The sequence below is a fragment of the Callorhinus ursinus genome, unplaced genomic scaffold (assembly GCF_003265705.2).
Source record: "Callorhinus ursinus isolate GAN/ISIS: 27379988/994484 unplaced genomic scaffold, GSC_fseal_2.0 scaffold19, whole genome shotgun sequence".
Lineage (NCBI taxonomy): Eukaryota > Metazoa > Chordata > Mammalia > Carnivora > Otariidae > Callorhinus > Callorhinus ursinus.
Window position 1 is genome coordinate 22,033,618 of NW_027397081.1, and position 18,845 is coordinate 22,052,462.

At 45.4% G+C, this 18,845-nt stretch overlaps 1 protein-coding gene across 2 annotated transcripts in view; it reads left to right on the forward strand.

Annotated features, from left to right (window-relative positions):
• Positions 1 to 422: 422 nt before the first annotated feature.
• DCPS (decapping enzyme, scavenger) overlaps positions 423 to 18,845 on the forward strand; it is a 43,394-nt gene continuing 24,971 nt past the window's right edge. Inside the window, exons 1-2 of one of the 2 annotated variants that reach the window (XM_073903957.1) lie at positions 423 to 668; positions 1,804 to 1,978. In XM_073903957.1, the coding sequence (XP_073760058.1) occupies positions 468 to 668; positions 1,804 to 1,978 (376 nt within the window). In that variant the 5' untranslated portion in view covers positions 423 to 467. The remainder of the gene's footprint in view (positions 669 to 1,803; positions 1,979 to 18,845) is intronic. The other variant, XM_025893516.2, reaches the window with a different exon arrangement.

Sequence of the window (18,845 nt, forward strand, 5' to 3'; positions counted from 1 at the left end):
AAGAAATAAGACTGGTTCAACAGATTTGTTTCAGAAACATTCCTTCCACGCTAACTAAGCAATGTTGGTATAATTCTTATTAAAACGTCAGTATTCAACGCAAGGTGTCAGGTGCAAAGCATCCACGGAGTCCAAAGGTGTTTTCCAGCTCTGGCCACCCGGGGCGGCGGGGGGGTGCCCCGTCCATTGCAGCATCGTTAGCCGGCCTGGTTAGAGGCGCGCTGCCTTCTTTTCTCTTCCCTCGGCACCTGGCTCAACTCAGGCCGGCCAGCGCCAGCGGAGAACCGGCAGCGGCCCGAATTAAAGCTCACCGCGAACAGGTCACTGGGATCAGCGCGTCCGCGGAGCCCGTCGGGAGTTGTAGTCTCTGCACCCTCGCGAAGGCAGGACGCGGCGGCCGCCGGAGCGCCGAGAGGGGCGGGGCCGCGGCTGGGGTTGGCGCAGGCGCACAGCTCTGGCTAGGCAGTATGGCGGATCTAGCGCCTCAACCAAGCAAGAGAAAGCGCGAACTGGACGCCGAAGAGGCGGAAGCCGCCAGCACAGAAAAAAAGGAAGGGGGCGTTGGAAATGGTACCTCCGCCCCTGTGCGCTTACCGTTCTCCGGCTTTAGAGTGAAAAAAGTGCTGAGGGAGTCTGCGAGGGACAAAATCATTTTTCTCCATGGGAAGGTACCATTAGGCAGCCTGGGGCGGGGATGCGGGTCGCAGTGAGCCAATCACGGCCTTGGAGGCAGTTTTTTTTTTTTTTTTAAACCGGAGCTCGGCCGGAAGGGGGTGGGTAGGAAGAGTGTACCACTAGACTGCGTGAGAGCGGGGGCGTACAGGAGACAAGTTTACCCTTAGAATCAAGGAACTCCACAGACGTAGGGTTAATTTTCCTAAGTCTTCCTTTACTAAAAGTAACTAATATTTATAGAGAGTACTGCAGATTAAAAATCACCTGTTGAATTCCCAAACCGTTCATCATGTATTCATTTAACATATAAAGGTGCTGGGAACCAGTAAATGTTCCATGATCATCTATGGAACGACGTAGAGACTGTAGGAGATAGGATCTCCGCTGTGCAGGATCTCAGCCCTAATTGAGGAGACAGTTTATTAAATTGCTAATTCAGTTGCACATTTCATGCACTGAGCTAGGTGCTGGGGATGTAGAGATGAAAGCTACCATCCCTGATTTTCAGGAATGCAGAGTATCTTCTGGTAGACAGATAGGTACAGCGGGCTCTAATAACATGTGCTCAGCTCTATAGAAGGGATTGAGGAGAGACTGAGACCATCCTGGGAGCCAGTGAGGAGGCCCAGCCACAGGTAGGCATTAGGGTTCCTTAGAACTCCTAGCAGGAGCTCTCATTTTGGGAGGATCAGGGGGACCTGGGCCTAGGCTACCATTCCTCTGTGTCTCTTGCTTTGTTTGCAAGATTCCATCTAGTTCTCTTAGCCCCACCTGTCTTGCATCTGTAGCACCTGCTGAAGATTTCAGCCATGAGAACTTTTGAGCTAGGAGTCTATTGCGATACCCAGATTCTAGGTTCTGTTTCCACATTGACTATTTGTGTGACCTTGGGCAAGTCACTTAATCTCTCTGACATGTTTCTTCATCTGTACGGTGGGGAGAATTTGACAGAAGCCCTGCAAGCCTAAAGTAGAAGAAAGTGGAGAAGCTTTGCATCTTTCAGAAGAAAGATGTGAGTGCTGCCGCAAGGATTCGGGTTAATGAGATGGCTGCTCTGGGAGAAGCAGCAGGAGGCGCCAGAGCTTCTGCCTCTGCTCCTGGGCTCACTGATGGTGTCTCTGCCTACAGGTGAATGAGACCTCTGGGGACGGAGATGGAGAGGATGCTGTTGTAATCCTAGAGAAGACACCGTTTCAGGTAGAGCAGGTGGCCCAGCTCCTGACGGGCAGCCCTGAGCTCCAGTTGCAGTTCTCCAATGATATTTACAGCACCTATCACCTGTTTCCTCCACGGCAGCTGAGTGGTGAGCAAGTGGTGGCTGAGGTGGCTTCATGTGGGGAGAGGGGGTTGGTGGGACATTAGGGGGTGTAGTGGTTCCTCTGCAAAACCGGTTTGCATATTCTAGTGCAACAGTTCTCAATGGAAGCAGGAGGGGATTTTGCACCCCGACTCCCCAGGAGACATTTGGCAAATTCTGAAGACAGTTTGGTTGTCAGAACTGGGGAGAAGGGGGTGCTGCTGATACCTAGAGGGTAGAGGCCAGGGATGCTCCTGAAGAGTCTACAAAACAGAGGATGGGACCTCATAACAAAAAAATGTCAGTAGTCCCGAGGTTGGGGTAGTATATTTGGGGAAGGGAGTGTGATTCATGGTATAAAACTTTTCATCTACTAACCCAATAATAATGATTGTCAACACTTGCTAAATTCTTATTATTGTGCTAGCCGCCATTCTAAGTATCTTACGTGTGTTATTGTATACAATACTCGGAGGTAGCCCAATTATGACTGGACTTTACAAGTCAGGGAACTGAGGTTTTTAAAGGTTAAGTGACTTGTCCAAGATCATACAGCCAGTAGGTGGCAGAAAAACTAAGATCTTTCAGTAGACAGAGGACTCGCTCACCACGCTGCTGTGGGAATGAGCAGTGTGTAGGGTGCTGCAAAGATCAGTTACTTCTCTGAAGGAACTCACTTTTAGTCCGGGAGACAGTGAGTGCAATCTAGGGGGATGGACTTGGGAAGGTCAGGAATTCATGAGCTGAAAGGCAGAGATTTGTTTTGGATTGCCAGGATTTTTTATTTATTAAGAAGAGGAAGAATTTGGGGCACTGGGTGGCTCAGTCGGTTAAGTGTCTGCCTTCAGCTCAGGTCATGATCTCGAGGTCCTGGGATCAAGCCCTGCATTGGACTCTCTACCCAGCAGAGAGTTTGCTTCTCCTTTTCCCTCTGTGCGCTCTCTCTCAAATAAATAAAATTAAAAAAAAAAAAAAAGAGAGGGGGCGCCTGGGTGGCTCAGTTGGTTAAGTGACTGCCTTCGGCTCTGGTCATGATCCCTGAATCCTGGGATTGAGTCCCGCATTGGGCTCCCCCTGTTCTGCAGGGAGCCTGCTTCTCCCTCTCCCTCTGCCTGCCACTCCCCCTGCTTGCACATGTTCTCTCTCCTACTCTCTCTGTCAGATAAATAAAAATCTTTATTAAAAAAAAAAGAGAAAGAACTTATTTATTTCCTTTATTTTGTTTTAGCTTCCATGTTGAAAGCTAGGCATGATGTGGGCTTTTTCCCTTTAGATGGTTAGGTTTAATAGGCAGCCTTATTGGAAGCATGAAAGAGACCAGTTGACCTTGAAGGTTCCTTTCAACTAGGAAATTCTGGGATTGACTTTGTCGTATGTGGCAGTTTTGTAATATGCCTCTATCTTTTTGTTTGTCCTCTGGCATTTAAGAGTAATTTGACTTTACAGATACCCTGCCACAGCCCTTTTGACAGGTTTAATCTTTTCTACACCCCCAAGAAAGGGGGCTGTTATTTGTTGTCCTTTGGAAATATATGTGAACACTTGATGTGTAACAAGGAAACCTTTCATGACTGAAGGCAGAGCAGCCTGGTCCTCCACTGAAAGCGAGCCAGTCCTGATTGGTTGGAGTTGATGGAAATGGACAGCTGTATTTATTTTCTCAGAGGCTGACATTTAAGCAAATGTAGCCCTCAACAGGGGCCAAACACCACTTGGGGCGGCCCCCAAACTATAGGCTCTGAGGTCATTGTTCTGCCGCCACCCCTTTCTCTCACCTTCCCCGGTCCCTCTCTGTCCACACTCCCCACCCTCAGTCAAAATACAGAAGATTCTGCTGCCCAGAGAAACCCTGTGGAATTCGCAGCTTTGCCTTTTCCTTTTATTTTTCCAGTACTTCTGTGATACCGCACACAGGTGGTGGCGGCCGCTGCCCTGGCTTTCTATTTTTGTCTTTTTTTTTTTTTTTAAGCTAAGCACTGAAAGAGGCAGTCAGTTATCTGCTCACTACAGGTCTTCCTCCCCACTCAGAACCCCAGACGTCTCCTGCCTTTTCCCCAGTATTGCCCATTATCCCCCCCCCCCCCCCCCCCGCCAGCTTCAGATGTGAACTCATTGTTTCTGGGGCTCGCTGTCTTTGCATAAGCATTAATATACATGCAGCTCATTTTATTTTCCCTTGCCAAACTAGGCATGGTGAGTGGAAGTCATAAAAATTTGTTTCAGGGCTCAGCCCTCCTCCGTCTCTCTCTCTCGTATGGCCATACACCCTGTCCCCTGGATGATAGTCTAGATCAGGGGTTGGCAGATTTTTACCATAAAGGACCAGAGAGGAAATACTTTAAGCTTTATGAGCCACATTAGTGGTCTTTCACATATTCTTCCGTCCTTTTTTTTTTTTTTTTTTTAAACAACCACTTTAGAAATGAAAATGCCCCTCTTCCCTTGCTGGATGTAGAGAAACAGGCCACGGAGCTCATCTTCTGGCCATAGTTCGTTAACCCCCGTTCCAGATTTTTTTTCACTCAAAGTGTGGTCTGTGGACCAGCTGTATGGCTATCAGCCTGGAGCTTGTTAGACATGCCAAATCTCAGACCCCACTCCGAAGTCAGAATTAGTATCTGTGTTTTAGCAAACTGACCCCCCCCGCCCCCGCCCCGGAGTCACATGCTCATCAGACTTTGAGAAGCACTGGTCTTTAAATACGGCCTGTGTGTGGTGATGCCCATGTTTCTTTCTCCATCTCCATCCCTCCCTCCAAGGACTCCACGCTTATTGTAATAAGCGCCTACTTGACATCTCTCTTTGGAGGTCCTAGGTACCTCCTAGGTAAAATGTGAGACTCAGACACACTAATGTCTTTAAAAACACTTAGCACATATTGAATAATAGCTGCTATGATGATTCTCACGTGCGGGCCCTACGCTGGGTCCTGGAGCTTGAGATGAATAAGACACCCGCTCTGCCTGCAGTCTTGTTTGGGGAGGGACATTCCACCAGTTACTATGTGAAAGAGGGAAGTAAACTCAACAGGGTTTGGTCATTGCCTGGATGTAGGGAACAGAGGTCCTGACCCACTAGGTGCTCCCTAAATGCTGCTGAGGAATGAACCCACAAACTGACTAGGCTGTTTTTCCTGTGGGCCAGGTGTTCCACAACCACGAGGTGGCGGCATTGCCAAAGTATTCCTGTGGCCGGCTCCTTTGGCCTCTTTGCTGGAGTCTTCTGAACCCCGGCCCCACCTCTCCAATCTCAGAGTCCAAGTCACCAGCTCTTAACACTGCTTGGAGAGGCCTTAAGGCATGGTTCCTGCAGCCTCTGCCCCCGAAGCCCCTGCACAGTTGCCATTTTGAGTTTTTATGCCATCTCTGGCTATTCCTCCAGATGTCCTTCCCATAATACTGCTTGCTGAGGGAAGCGCTCCGCACCCCCAGTTTCTGAGCTGACTACTCTCCTGATTTCTTCTGCTATCTCTCCACTCACTGGCAAATTTCTTCTTCTCTTCCAACCTGAAGGTTTTGCGTTCTCCTTTATCCCTCCCAAATTCTCAACTGTCCCCAAGAGGCTGCCCCTTGGAGCCACTCATGGCCCCCCACCCTGTTGACATGCTAGAGAGAGCTGGGGGTGTTGGAGTTAGACAGGCACAGGTCCTGTCTTAGTGCTAATACTTACTAAGTGTGGCCTGAGACAGTGTCATGCTGTTTCTGAGTTTAGTGTAGTGCAGAGGTGAAGAGCAAGCCTCGGGTCAGACATCATCTGTGCTGGAATCCTGGCTTTGCTGTTTCACCAGCTGTGAAGACTTGGTGAGTTTTTTGTATTCATTTAACAGAGACTAAGTGCCTTCTCTGTGTTTGGTGCTGTGCTAGGTGTATGCGTTAGGTATTCACTGTGTCCTCAGAGTTGTAATGGAGGGACAGAAGCAGCCAGCAGACAAGGAAACAAGCATTTCAGTGGCCGTGAGCTAGAGAGGGGCTGCTCGGGCTGGGGGCCCGGGAGGGCTCTCTGCAGAGCTGACACTCAAGCCGAGACCTGCAGGATGGAAAGGAACCAGCTGTGCAAAGAGCTGGTGAGGGGGGTAGGGGAGTATTCGGGGCTGAGGGAACAGCATGTGTCGTGGAGGAGGAAAGAGGAACAGAGAAGAGGCTGTTTGTCAGGAGCTTGAGGGGGCAGTTGATGGCTGTGATGTGCGACACAGGTGTAGTTGGGGAAATCGCTTCAGTTATGTTCTTGTTAAATTAGGTTGGTAACTGAACATATCTTGAGATGGTTATGAAACAAATGACATAAGGAAATGTTTTAGGGGCACCTCGGTGGCTCAATCGGTTAAGCATCTGACTCTTGATTTCGGCTCAGGTCATGATCTCAGGGTCGTGAGATTGAGCCCCATGTCCGGCTAAGATTCTCTCTCCCTCTTCCCCTCCCTCCCTTAAAAAAAAAAAAAGAAAATGTTTTAGCCTCCCCACGGAGTGAGAGATACATTTTACACTGTGACCTGGTACTTGTGAATAAACAGTCGTGGATATAGGAGAAACAAAAGGTTCACAAAACAATACTTACCCTTACTTTACCGGATACTCGCTGGTATTTTCAACTGAATTCCAGTCTTGTCTGTTTCCTTTTAAATGCTGGTCTTAACTTCCTAAATTAATTTCATCATCATTGTCATGGGTTATGACCCATGGAAATAAGGCATATAAAACACTTAGCACAGTGATTGGCATATGATGTATATTTGGTTAAGTGTTAGTCATCTTCTGTTATGGGGTTTCTCCCTTTAAGATTGCATGAGCCTTAAATGGAACAGTATAAATAACATGGGGAAATGCCTGGCCCTGACCATGGGCAGGTTTCCTTTCTTCCCCCTGTGGCCATGTGGCAAACGTGAGGGCCGAGTGGGCCAGATGACTGGCATGGCAGTGCTGCCCCGGCTGTCCATGCAGGGCAGAGCCTGGGTCATCTGCTTCTTCAGCTCTCATGCTGTCACGCCTATGGCCATCAATGGAGCCCTTTCATAAGATCTCTGTTCTCTCTTACCTGGGGGACGTGGGGGGGGGTGGGGCTAGTAGAGAGAGAGGTGTGACTCAGAAATCCAGACCGTGTCTAAAAAGGCCAATTGTTTTCCCCAGTGTAGAGCAGGGGCGTGGAATCTCGGGTTCAGAGGAAGAGAAGGCGTCTGTGTGTGAGTGAGGCCAGGGCAGGGAGTAGAGGGAACCTAGGAATCACATCTTCTTTTGGTTGCAGAGAACTCTGGATACTTTAGCTATAGGCACGGTTTTCCTCCCTGTGCTCCTTGCAAAGGGAAAACTGGGACCCCTGGAGTCCAGAGTGAGGGCTTGTTTGGAGGGAGCATTTTAAAAATTAGCCATTCCTATAAGAGTTTCCTCTGGTAGCATTATTCACAATAGAAAAAACTAGAAACAATCCAGATATCAACGAACAATAGAGTAGATAAGTTAATCAAGGTGTTTCCCTGCACTGGCCTTCTTCTTTTGGGCAGTGAAAATGAATGAGCCGCTGCTACACACATCACGAATCTCACCATGTAGAGCAAGAAAAGCAAGACACAAAATACACACAGTGTGGTTCCAATTAGATAAAGTTGAAAAACAAGCAGAACTAAACAATATACTGCTTAGGGATGCAGGCATAAATAATAAAATTAATAAGACAAAGAAAGAAATGATGAATGCCTAATTCAGCAAAGCGATTATCCCTGGTAGGGGGAGGGCAGAGGGGACATCCAGAGTTTCTTGGGCTGCATGCTGCACGCTCCATGCATGGGTGTTCTTTTATTTTAGGTCTTTAAACAGTACCTATTTTATATTTATGTACATATGTGTGTATATATAAAAATGTGTATTCACATACAAGTTTTATATTGTACAGTGTATTTACCAATTTAAAGTTAAGAAAAAAAACAACAAAAGGCAAAAAACAAGGTTAAGAAAAGCCAGCAGGTCCTTAGAAGAGCTAAGAATTTTCTCCCACTAATTTGTAGAGTCCTGCCTTCATTCTCAAATTTGGTTTCCAGTCACTGTGACTGAAAGTGTTTGATTAAGGCCTCCTTCCTCTGGGTTTTGGGTGTTAACAGACTTCTATTTCTGCATACCACCTTTTCTCTGGTGCAGAGAAGTGGTGGGGCCTGACTCTTTTCTCTCTGGTGGACAAGGGAGCCTGTGCTGTGCTGGAGCACGCTCCAGCATGGGGCCAGTCCTGGCAGAATAGGGCAGTGTGGGGAGGTCCTCCAGCTACTGGAGGAGAAGGCTCGGTAGCAGGCTCCGTGGGCTCCACTCCAGCACGTACTGGCACGGGCCTGTCTTCCCCATCCCCTGTGGGTGTTCTCGGCAGGCCTCCCATTGCAGCTGAGCTGAAGGGTAAGAGTTCTTGGAACAGTGACCAACAGGGAAAGTCTTGCCAGAAAGGTTACTTCCTGGGCAGGGTTTTGAAGAGCCTCATCGTCTAACATGAGAAACACCCCAGGCTTGCAGCCAGTGGGTGACAACAGGGCAAGTCATGGAATTGCTCTGAGACTCAGTTTCTCTCAATGGAAAATGAGGAATCAGGTCGCTGGCTCGCCCACCTCCATGGGCTTCAGTATCTTATGAGAGCGTAGAACCACAGTATCTCAGGTTTGAATGGAACTCTAGAGGTTTATTTAGTAATGTGATGCTTAACTAGAACTATTCATCACAAATGCTTATGGAGCTTTCTTGAATACAGAATCTGGAACTACTGAATAGGTCTCTCTGGTAGGGCTAGGCCATTCATCAAAGTCATACAGTCACATGGTCCAGTCATCAAATAGTACTGAAAGGCTTATATACATGGCCAGGAACAGGCTTTTGTACCACCCTGCCTGCTTTCCAGAAGCAACTAGAATGAAGAGAATTTCTGGGGTTAGTGCTTCTGGTAGTCTCCTCTAGGCCCTTAACTGAAAAGTGAGATAATGCAACTCCTTGATTTATCACATTTTGACCTTCTTGGTCCCCCACAGTGGAGATGGAGAGGTTTAGCCCCTTTATACATTTCATACCCTCCCACCCCTCTCCTTCCAATTTTTAATGTTTATATTATTATTTTTAGGGTTTTTAAAAATGGCCTTTGGAATCCTAAATACACTGAAACCTTTAGCCCTTGATCCCTCTCCTTGAGGTTGTCACTCTGTCAGTTAAGAATATCTGTCCGTGCCTCTAACCTTCACTTGCTTTGCTGTCTCCTGACTTCTCTGTCAGCCATGCTTGTGTTTCACATTGTTTTATGGTATGTTCTGTTGCATGATTGTAATCAAGTCTTGTGTGCTTTGTCTGTAAGTAGATTCTGAGCTGCCCACCAGTAAACAGCGTTTACATTATGGTGGCCAGATTAATGTGCGCTACACACTCAAGCAGAGTGCTGGGATTCTAGTTCCTCGCCCACCTGCCCAGTACTTGAGATCCCCATGTCCCTGGAAGGAGGATGCATCTGATGTCTAGGTCAAATGGATGCCCTGTTCTCACATCCCAGCCGTTCCTCCAGATCATGCTGCTTTTTAGTTTACTTCACACTTGAGCCATTTTTTTATGTTTTTTCTTTTTCATAAAGTTTCTAGTTGCCTCTTTTTTTTTTTATTGTAGTTAAAAGAATCCTGAGCCTTTACTCTGTTTTTGAAATTATCCAGCCATTTAGTTTGATAATTCATTACTTGATAAGTCCTTCCTTCCTGGAAATATTGTTTCCAGAACACTCTTTCCTACTGCTCCAATCTGGACAGCTGATTCTTTATAGGCATGCTGTATGGCTGTCAACTTGAGACATCCTGTCACAGCATTTCTGGGTTAGATCCACTGTTCTCTGGATTTGATGTCTCTCTTTAGTCTCTTACTTAGCTGAAGTACAGTCTTAAGTACTTCCTCAGAAAGAACACATGAAAGGTAAACCTTGAATCCTTTATTTTGCCCTCACTTTTGATTGATGGTTTGACCGAATACAGAATTTGAATTTCTTTTCCCTCAAAACATTAAAGGCACTGATCTATGGACTTCAAGCATCCATTGTTGTTAACAAGACATCTGATGACAGTTTGATTTTCATTTTCTTAGTTAACTTGGTTTTTCATTTTCATTTTTTTTTCTTGCTTTGTTAGTTTCCTTTTCTGGAAGCTTATCTTGGTATGCTCTTTATCTTAGGTGTACTGAAGTATTGTAAGGCTGTGTCAAGGTTGGATTTCTTTTTTTCATTCATTGTACTCGGTACTTTTGGACCCTTTCAATTTAAAGTCTTATGTCATTATTCCGTTCTGTACATTTTTTTCTGTTACTTCTTTGATAATTTCCTTCCCTCTGTTTCCTTTATTTCCTCTTACTGGAAACCCTATTAGGTGTTAATCTCCTAGAGTGATCCTGTGTATTGCTTCTGTTCTCCCGCTTTTCCCATTTATGTCTTTTCTTTTTACAGTCCAGTAGATTGTCTTAACTTTATCTTCCAGACCTTTCTAGTGAAGGTTTTAATTTGGCAATCATATTTTTAATTTTCTTCCCTCTGACTCTCTATTTCATTTTCTTAGCATCTTGCTCTTGCTTTACAGGGTCCAAATTGACTTTCTCTGACACACTAATTAGAATTATTTAAAAAATTATCTCCTGACCCATCCATGATCTCATTTCCTCTGGGATCTGGTTCTGGTTGTTTATTTTGGTCATTCTTTTTCAGGCTGCTGGTTTTCTCTTAATGTCTGGTGAATGTTAGTTCATTTGTGTTTAAAAATGAAGAAGCAGGCTGATAATCCAGTGAGCTGATGTGGGGTTTGTCCACCATCCACTGGTAGGTCTATTTCCACAACAGTCCTCCTGGATGAGTAGCCGGCCCTGTGCTGTGTGGATGGGGAGCGGGCCTTGTTGGCGCAGTTTGATTGGCACGCTGGAGGCACCAACACCCACGCTGGACCCCTTGTGCTCTCTTGTCCACTATAGCTTGTGGGCTGCTTCTTTTTGTATGGCCTGAGAGCCAAGAATGGTTTTTACATTTTAAATGGGTTGTTTTAAACAGGAAAAAACTAAAAAGAATATGAAAAAGAGACAGCATGACCTACAACACCTAAAATATTTACTGTCACATTTTGCAGAAAAGCTTGCTGACCGCTCCTCTAGTCCATGGTTTTCTGTCTTTGGAGGACAGCCCTCCTATTCATCTGGCATTAAGTGCCTACCCCTGGGATGAGGGTATGGCATTGGATGGAACCAGCTGGTACAGCTATTCTCTAGATGCCCTTCGGTTGATCCCAACTTACAGCTTCATTTCCCTTCCTCTGTACCTGGGTACTTGGAGACAGCTAGATATGTACTGTCAGGCCAGAGGTCACATAAAGGATCAGCCCATTTGTACTTAAAAAAGAAAAGACCTTGGGGTGCCTGGGTGGTTCAGTTGGTTAAGTGTCTAAGCTTTGGCTCAGGTCATGATCCTAGGGTCCTGGGATCAAGCCCCGAGTCGGGCTCCCTGCTCGGCAGGGAGCCGTGCCCCCCCCTTTGTGTTCTCTCTCTTTCTCAAATAAAAATAAACTTAAAAAAAAAAGACCTTTGGAAATTTAAGGAAAGATGGCAGAGGAGTAGGGGACCCTATTTCAACTGGTCCCCAGAATTGAGCTCTATATCTACCAGACCACTCAGAGCACCCACAAAACCAGTCTGAGATGTAAGAAGATCTGGATCTCTACAAACAGAATATCGCAGCCGGTTAGTTTTGAGGTATGAAGCGGGGGAATGCCAATTCCGCAGGCAGATATCAGAGGATAAAGGCAGCAGGAGGGAGCCTGGCCATGGGGATCCTACACCGCCAGTGAGTGACAGCCTCATGCGCTAGGGACAGGGCACAGACTCGCAGACCTGCAGACCGGTAGCGGGGAAGGGACTTTAGGGCAGCCCCCGGGGCGGAAACCCGGAGCAGCGGGGTCGCGTGTGCGAACTGGGAGCGGCTGGTGGTTTTAGAAGCACAAAGGCCAGAGACGTGCCCCGACCTGGAGGCAGGACTGGGGGCGCTGCAGAGGGGCACACAACCCAGGCCGCTGCAGTTTATAGCAGCACGGACAGAAACAGAGATGGTGGAGAGCTCACTGAAGATCACACTGCCGTCTCTCTGCTCTGAGGCAGAGGGTTGGAAATGGTCTCTTCTGTTCTGACTCGTGGAAGAGACGCAGAAATCCGCCAGGGAAAGCTGCCAGAGAACAAAAGCCCCCAAAACTGATTCCCGCTGAGCCCATCCCCCGCCACAGGGGGGCAGGGCAACTCCTCCCAAACAGGGTTGCCTGAGCAACAGCACGGCAGGCCCCTCCCCCAGAAGACAGGCTGGGAGAACAAGAGGCCAGCAACCCTAAGGTCCCAAGAAAACAGGTACATCTTGCTTAGGTTCTGGTCAATAACTTGGACTCTATACATTCCCTCAAACACCCATCAACAGAATGACTAGGAGGAACCCCCAAAATAGAAAAGACTCAGAGATCATGACTACGCTGCAGATTTACAAATGGATGCAGATATAACCAAGATGTCAGAGATGGAATTCAGGCTAGCAATTGTGAAGACAATGGCTAGAATGGAGAAATCAATTAATGGCAACATAGAGTCTCTAAGGGCAGAAATGAAAGCTGAATTGGCAGAACTTAAAAATGCTATCAATGAGATCCGATCCAACCTAGATAATCTAACAGCTAGGGTAACTGAGGCAGAAGAACGAATAAGTGACCTGGAAGACAATATAATAGATGAAAAGAGGAGGCCAGGGAAAAACAACTCAGAATCCATGAAAATAGAGAAATTAGTGACACCATGAAGCGTTCCAATGTCAGAATAATTGGAATCCCGGAGGGAGTGGAGAGAGAGAGAGGACTAGAAGATGTATTTGAGCAAGTTGTAGCTGAGAACTTCCCTAATCTGGGGAATGAAACAAACATTCGCGTCCTAGAGGCAGAGAAGACCCCTCCCAAGATCAAGGAAAACAGGCCAACACCCCAGCATGTAATAGTAAAACTTGCAAATCTTAGAACCAAGGAAATCATCTTAAGGGCAGTTAGGGGGAAGAGATTCCTTATGTACAAAGGGAGGAACATCAGACTAACGTCAGACCTATCCACAGAGACCTAGCAAGCCAGAAGGGCCTGGCAAGACATATTCAGGGTACTAAATGAGAAGAACATGAGGCCAAGAATACTTTATCTGGCAAGGCTGTCCTTTAGAATGGATGGAGAGATGCAGAACTTCCATGACTGGCAGAAATTGAAAGAATATGTGACCACTAAGCCGGCCCTGCAAGAAATATTAAGGGGGGTTCTATAAAAGGAGAAAGACCCCAAGAGTGATATACAAGAGAAATTTACAGGGACGATCTATAAAAACAATGTCTTCACAGGCAACATGATGACAATTAATTCATATCTTTCAATAATCACTCTCAACATGAATGGCCTAAATGCTCCCCTAAAACGGCACAGGGTGGCAGATTGGATAAAAAGACAGGACCCATCCATATGCTGCCTACAAGAGACTCATTTTGAACCTAAAGATACATCCAGACTGAAAGTGAAGGGATGGAGATCCATCTTCCATGCTAGCGGACCTCAAAAGAAAGCTGGGGTAGCAATTCTTGTATCAGACAAATTAGATTTTAAACTAAAGTCTGTAATTAGAGACACAGAAGGACACTATATCATTCTTAAAGAGTCTATCCAACAAGAAGATCTAACAATTGTAAATATCTATGCCCCCAACACGGGAGCAGCCATCTACATAAGCCAACTGCTAACCAAAATAAAGAGTCATATTGATAACAATACGTTAATTGTAGGAGACCTCAGTATTCCACTCTCAGCAATGGACAGATCATCCAAGCCGAAAATCAACAAGGAAACAAGAGCTTTGAATGATACACTGGACCAGATGGACCTCATAGATATTTACAGAACATTCCACCCTAAAACAACAGAATACTCATTCTTCTTGAGTGCACATGGAACTTTCTCCAGAATAGACCACATACTGGGTCACAAATCAGATCTCAACCGATACCAAAAGATTGAGATTATTCCCTGCATATTTAATTTAAAACTGGAACTCAGTGACAAGAAAAAATTTGGCAGAAATTCAAACACTTGGAAGCTAAAGACCACTCTGCTCAAGAATGTTTGGGTCAACCAGGAAATCAAAGAAGAACTTAAACAATTCATGGAAATCAATGAGAACAAAAACACATCGGTCCAAAACCTATGGGGTACTGCAAAGGCGGTCCTAAGGGGGAAATACATAGCCATCCAAGCCTCACTCAAAAAAATAGAAAAATCCCGAATTCACCAACTAACTCTACAGCTTAAAGAACTAGAGAAAAAGCAACAAACGATGCCTAAGCCACGCATTAGAAGAGAAATAATTCAAATTAGAGCAAAAATCAATGAATTAGATACCAGAAACACAGTAGATCAGATCAACGAAACTAGAAGTTGGTTCTTTGAAAGGATTAATAAGATTGATGAACCACTGGCCAGACTTATCCAAAGAAAAGAGAAAGGACCCAGATTAATAAAATTATGAATGAAAGGGGAGAGATCACGACTAACACCAAGGAAATAGAAACAATTATTAGAAATTATTATCAACAACTATATGCTAATAAACTGAGCAATCTGGATGAAATGGAGGCCTTCCTGGAAACCTATAAGCTGCCAAGACTGAAACAGGAAGAAATTGACAACCTGAATAGGCCAATAACCAGTAACGAGATTGAAGCAGTGATCAAAAACCTCCCAAAAAACAAGAGTCCAGGGGCTGATGGATTCCCTGGGAATTCTACCAAACATTCAAAGAAGAAATAATACCTATTCTACTGAAGCTGTTTCAAAAAATAGAAACAGAAGGGAAACTTCCAAACTCATTCTATGAGGCCAGCATTACCTTAATCCCCAAACCAGGCAAAGACCCCATCAAAAAGGAGAATTTCAGACCGATATCCCTGATGAATATGGATTCCAAAATCCTCAACAAAATCCTAGCTAATAGGATCCAACAATACATCAAAAGGGTCATCCACCATGACCAAATGGGATTTATCCCCAGGTTGCAAGGGTGGTTCAGCATTCGCAAATCAATCAATGTGATAGAACATATTAATAAGAGGAGGGAGAAGAACCATATGGTCCTCTCAATTGATGCAGAAAAAGCATTTGACAAAATACAACATCTTTTCCTGATTAAAACTCTTCAGAGTATAGGGATAGAGGGAACATTCCTCAAGTTCATAAAATCCATCTATGAAAAACCCACAGTGAATATCATCCTCAACGGGGAAAAGCTGAGAGCCTTTCCCTTAAGATCAGGAACACGTCAAGGGTGCCCACTCTCACCGCTGTTGTTCAACATAGTACTAGAAGTCCTAGCCACAGCAGTCAGACAACAAAAAGAAATAAAAGGTATTCAAATTGGCAAAGAAGAAGTCAAACTCTCTCTTTTCGCAGATGACATGATACTTTATGTGGAAAACCCAAGAGACTCCACCCCCAAATTACTAGAACTCATAGAGCAATTCAGTAATGTGGCAGGATAAAAAAATCAATGCACAGAAATCAGTTGCTTTCTCATACACTAACAATGCAACTGTAGAAAGAGAAATTAGAGAAACAATTCCATTTACAATAGCACCAAAAACCATGAGATACCTTGGAATAAACCTAACCAAAGAGGTAAAGGATCTATACTCTAGGAACTACAGAACACTCATGAAAGAAATTGAAGAAGACACAAAAAGATGGGAAAATATTCCATGCTCATGGATCGGAAGAATAAACATTGTTAAAATGTCTATGCTACCCAGAGCAATCTATACCTTCAGTGCCATCCCGATCAAAATTCCAATGACATTTTTCAAAGTGCTGGAACAAACAATCCTAAAATTTGTATGGAATCAGACCCGAATCGCCAAGGAAATGTTGAAAAAGAAAAACAAAGCTGGGGGCATCACGTTGCCCGATTTCAAGCTATATTACAAAGCTGTGATCACCAAGACAGCATGGTGCTGGCACAAAAACAGACATATAGACCAATGGAACAGAGTAGAGAGCCCAGATATGGACCCTCAACTCTATGGTCAAATAATCTTTGACAAAGCAGGAAAAAACATGCAATGGAAAAAAGACCGTCTCTTCAATAAATGGTGCTGGGAAAATTGGACAGCCACATGCAGAAGAATGAAACTCGACCATTCTCTGACACCATTCACAAAGATAAACTCAAAGTGGATGAAAGACCTCCATGTGAGACAGGAATCCATCAAAATCCCAGAGGAGAACATAGGCAGTAACCTCTTTGACATCGCCCACAGCAACTTCTTTCAAGATACATCTCCAAAAGCTAGTGAAACAAAAGCAAAAATGAACTTTTGAGACTTCATCAAGATAAAAAGCTTCTGCACAGCAAAGGAAACAGTCAACAAAACAAAGAGGCAACCCACAGAATGGGAGAAGATATTTGCAAATGACCCTACAGATAAAGGGCTGGTATCCAAGATCTATAAAGAACTTCTCAAACTCAACACCCAAAAAACAAATAATCAAGTCAAAAAGTGGGCAGAAGATATGAAAAGACACTTCTCTGAAGAAGACATACAAATGGCTAACAGACACATGAAAAAATGTTCATCATCATTAGCCATCGGGGAAATTCAAATCAAAACCACATTGAGGGTGCCTGGGTGGCTCAGTTGGTTAAGTGACTGCCTTCGGCTCAGGTTATGATCCTGGAGTCCCGGGATCGAGTCCCACATCGGGCTCCCTGCTCAGCAGGGAGTCTGCTTCTCCCTCTGACCCTCTTCCCTCTCGTGCTCTCTCTCTCTCATTCTCTCTCTCTCAAATAAATAAATAAAATCTTTTAAAAAAAAAACAAACCACATTGAGATACCACCTTACATCAGTTAGAATGGCAAAAATTGACAGGGAAAGAAACAAGAAACGTTGGAGAGGTTGTGGAGAAATGGGAACCCTCTTACACTGTTGGTGGAAATACAAGTTGGTACAGCCACTTCGGAAAACAGTGTGGAGGTTCCTCAAAAATTTAAAAATAGAGCTACCCTATGACCCAGCAATTGCACTCCTGGGTATTTACCCCAAAGACAGAGATGTAGTGAAAAGAAGGTCCATATGCACCCCAATGTTCATAGCAGCAATGTCCGCAATAGCCAAACTGTGGAAAGAGCCGAGATGCCCTTCAACAAACGAATGGATAAAGAAGATGTGGTCCATATATACTGTGGAATACTACTCAGCCATCAGAAAGGATGAATACCCAACTTTTACATCAACATGGATGGGACTGGAGGAGACTCTGCTAAGTGAAATAAGTCAAGCAGAGAAAGTCAATTATCATATGGTTTCACTTATTTGTGGAACCTAAGGAAGAGCATGGAGGACATTAGGAGAAGGAAGGGAAAAATGAGGGCAGTGGAATAGGAGGGGGAGATGAACCGTGAGAGAATGATGGACTCTGAGAGACAAACAGGGTTCTAGAGGGGAGGGGAGAGGGGGGATGGGTTAGCCCGGTGATGGGTATTAAGGAGGGCACGTACTGCATGGAGCACTGGGTGTTATACGAAAACAATGGGTCGTGGATCACCACATCAAAAACTAATGATGTATGGTGACTAACATAACATAATAAAATTTAAAAAAAAGACCTTTATGTAGATATGTTCATATATATGTAAACTCATTAAAGACTGGGATAGTAAATACCCAACTATTGTTAGTGTTTCTTTCAGTGAAAAGGTTTGGGGATTAGACTTCTGAATTACTTGAGAATTTATTCATGTGATGCTTGGATAGATATTTCTTAGGATGTTAACCTCATCACCAAACAAAACAAAGAAGCAGATGATCAGATTAGCCTGGATTGGAGCTTCTGCCCCTCCTTCCTTCATAGCCTGAATGACCCTGGTTACATGGGGCTTGTCAGTTCATCAGCAAGTACTGCATACCCGCAAGATATGTGGTGAATTATACCTGTCTATGGAGATGCACCTGTGAGATGCTAATGGAGGGCATGAAGCTGTGGAGAGGTGCACACTGGGAGCGGGTGGGTTAGTGTGCGGAGGCAGCTCCACCCCATAGCTGGGCACATGGTGGCCCCTGGGACAGCTGGACTTGGTGATGGGAGGGGGGGGAAGTAGAAGGGGTGTTCTGGGTAAGGGCAACACTGTGGACAGAGCTGTAGGGTGGGTTCCTGGCATTAGCTGGGCTTTGAAATGGGGCAGGGGAAAAAGTGAGTGAACCCACAGGAATTTACTCCTTTGGTTTCATCACTTGAGGCCACCTAAAGATCGCAGATTTCTTTCTTTTTTTCCCCTAAGATTTTATTTGAGAGAGAGAGATAGTGACTGAGAGCATGAACGGGGAGGAAAGGGAGAAGCAGACTCCCCGCTGAGCAGGGATCCTGACGTGGGGCTCAATTCCCAGGACCCCGGGATCATGACCCAAGCCAAAGGCAGGCACTTAACCGACTAAGCCACCAAGGTGCCCCAAGATGGCAGATTTCTGTATACTTTTCTCCCTGGGTGCTTCAGAGCTCCTGACACCAGGGAGCCAAGGCCCTTGTGGGGCTTGGAGGGTCAGTAGAATAACAACAAGCGGACATTTCAAGATAGAAAGGCCCCTAACACCTGGGTAAAATTCTTTAGCCAGAATCTGGGGTCTTCCTTTCTCTTGGCAGTCTAATTGGCTCATGCTCTCCTCCCCCTGCCACCTCAGCTCAGGGGACCCTTGCACACTGCCTCCTCTGTGTCCCCATCTCCTGCCTCTGTTCACTTCTCCATTTAGACTCATGGCTTCCATGAAGCTGGGAGAAGCCATTACATTCAGAAGCGAGAAATTGCG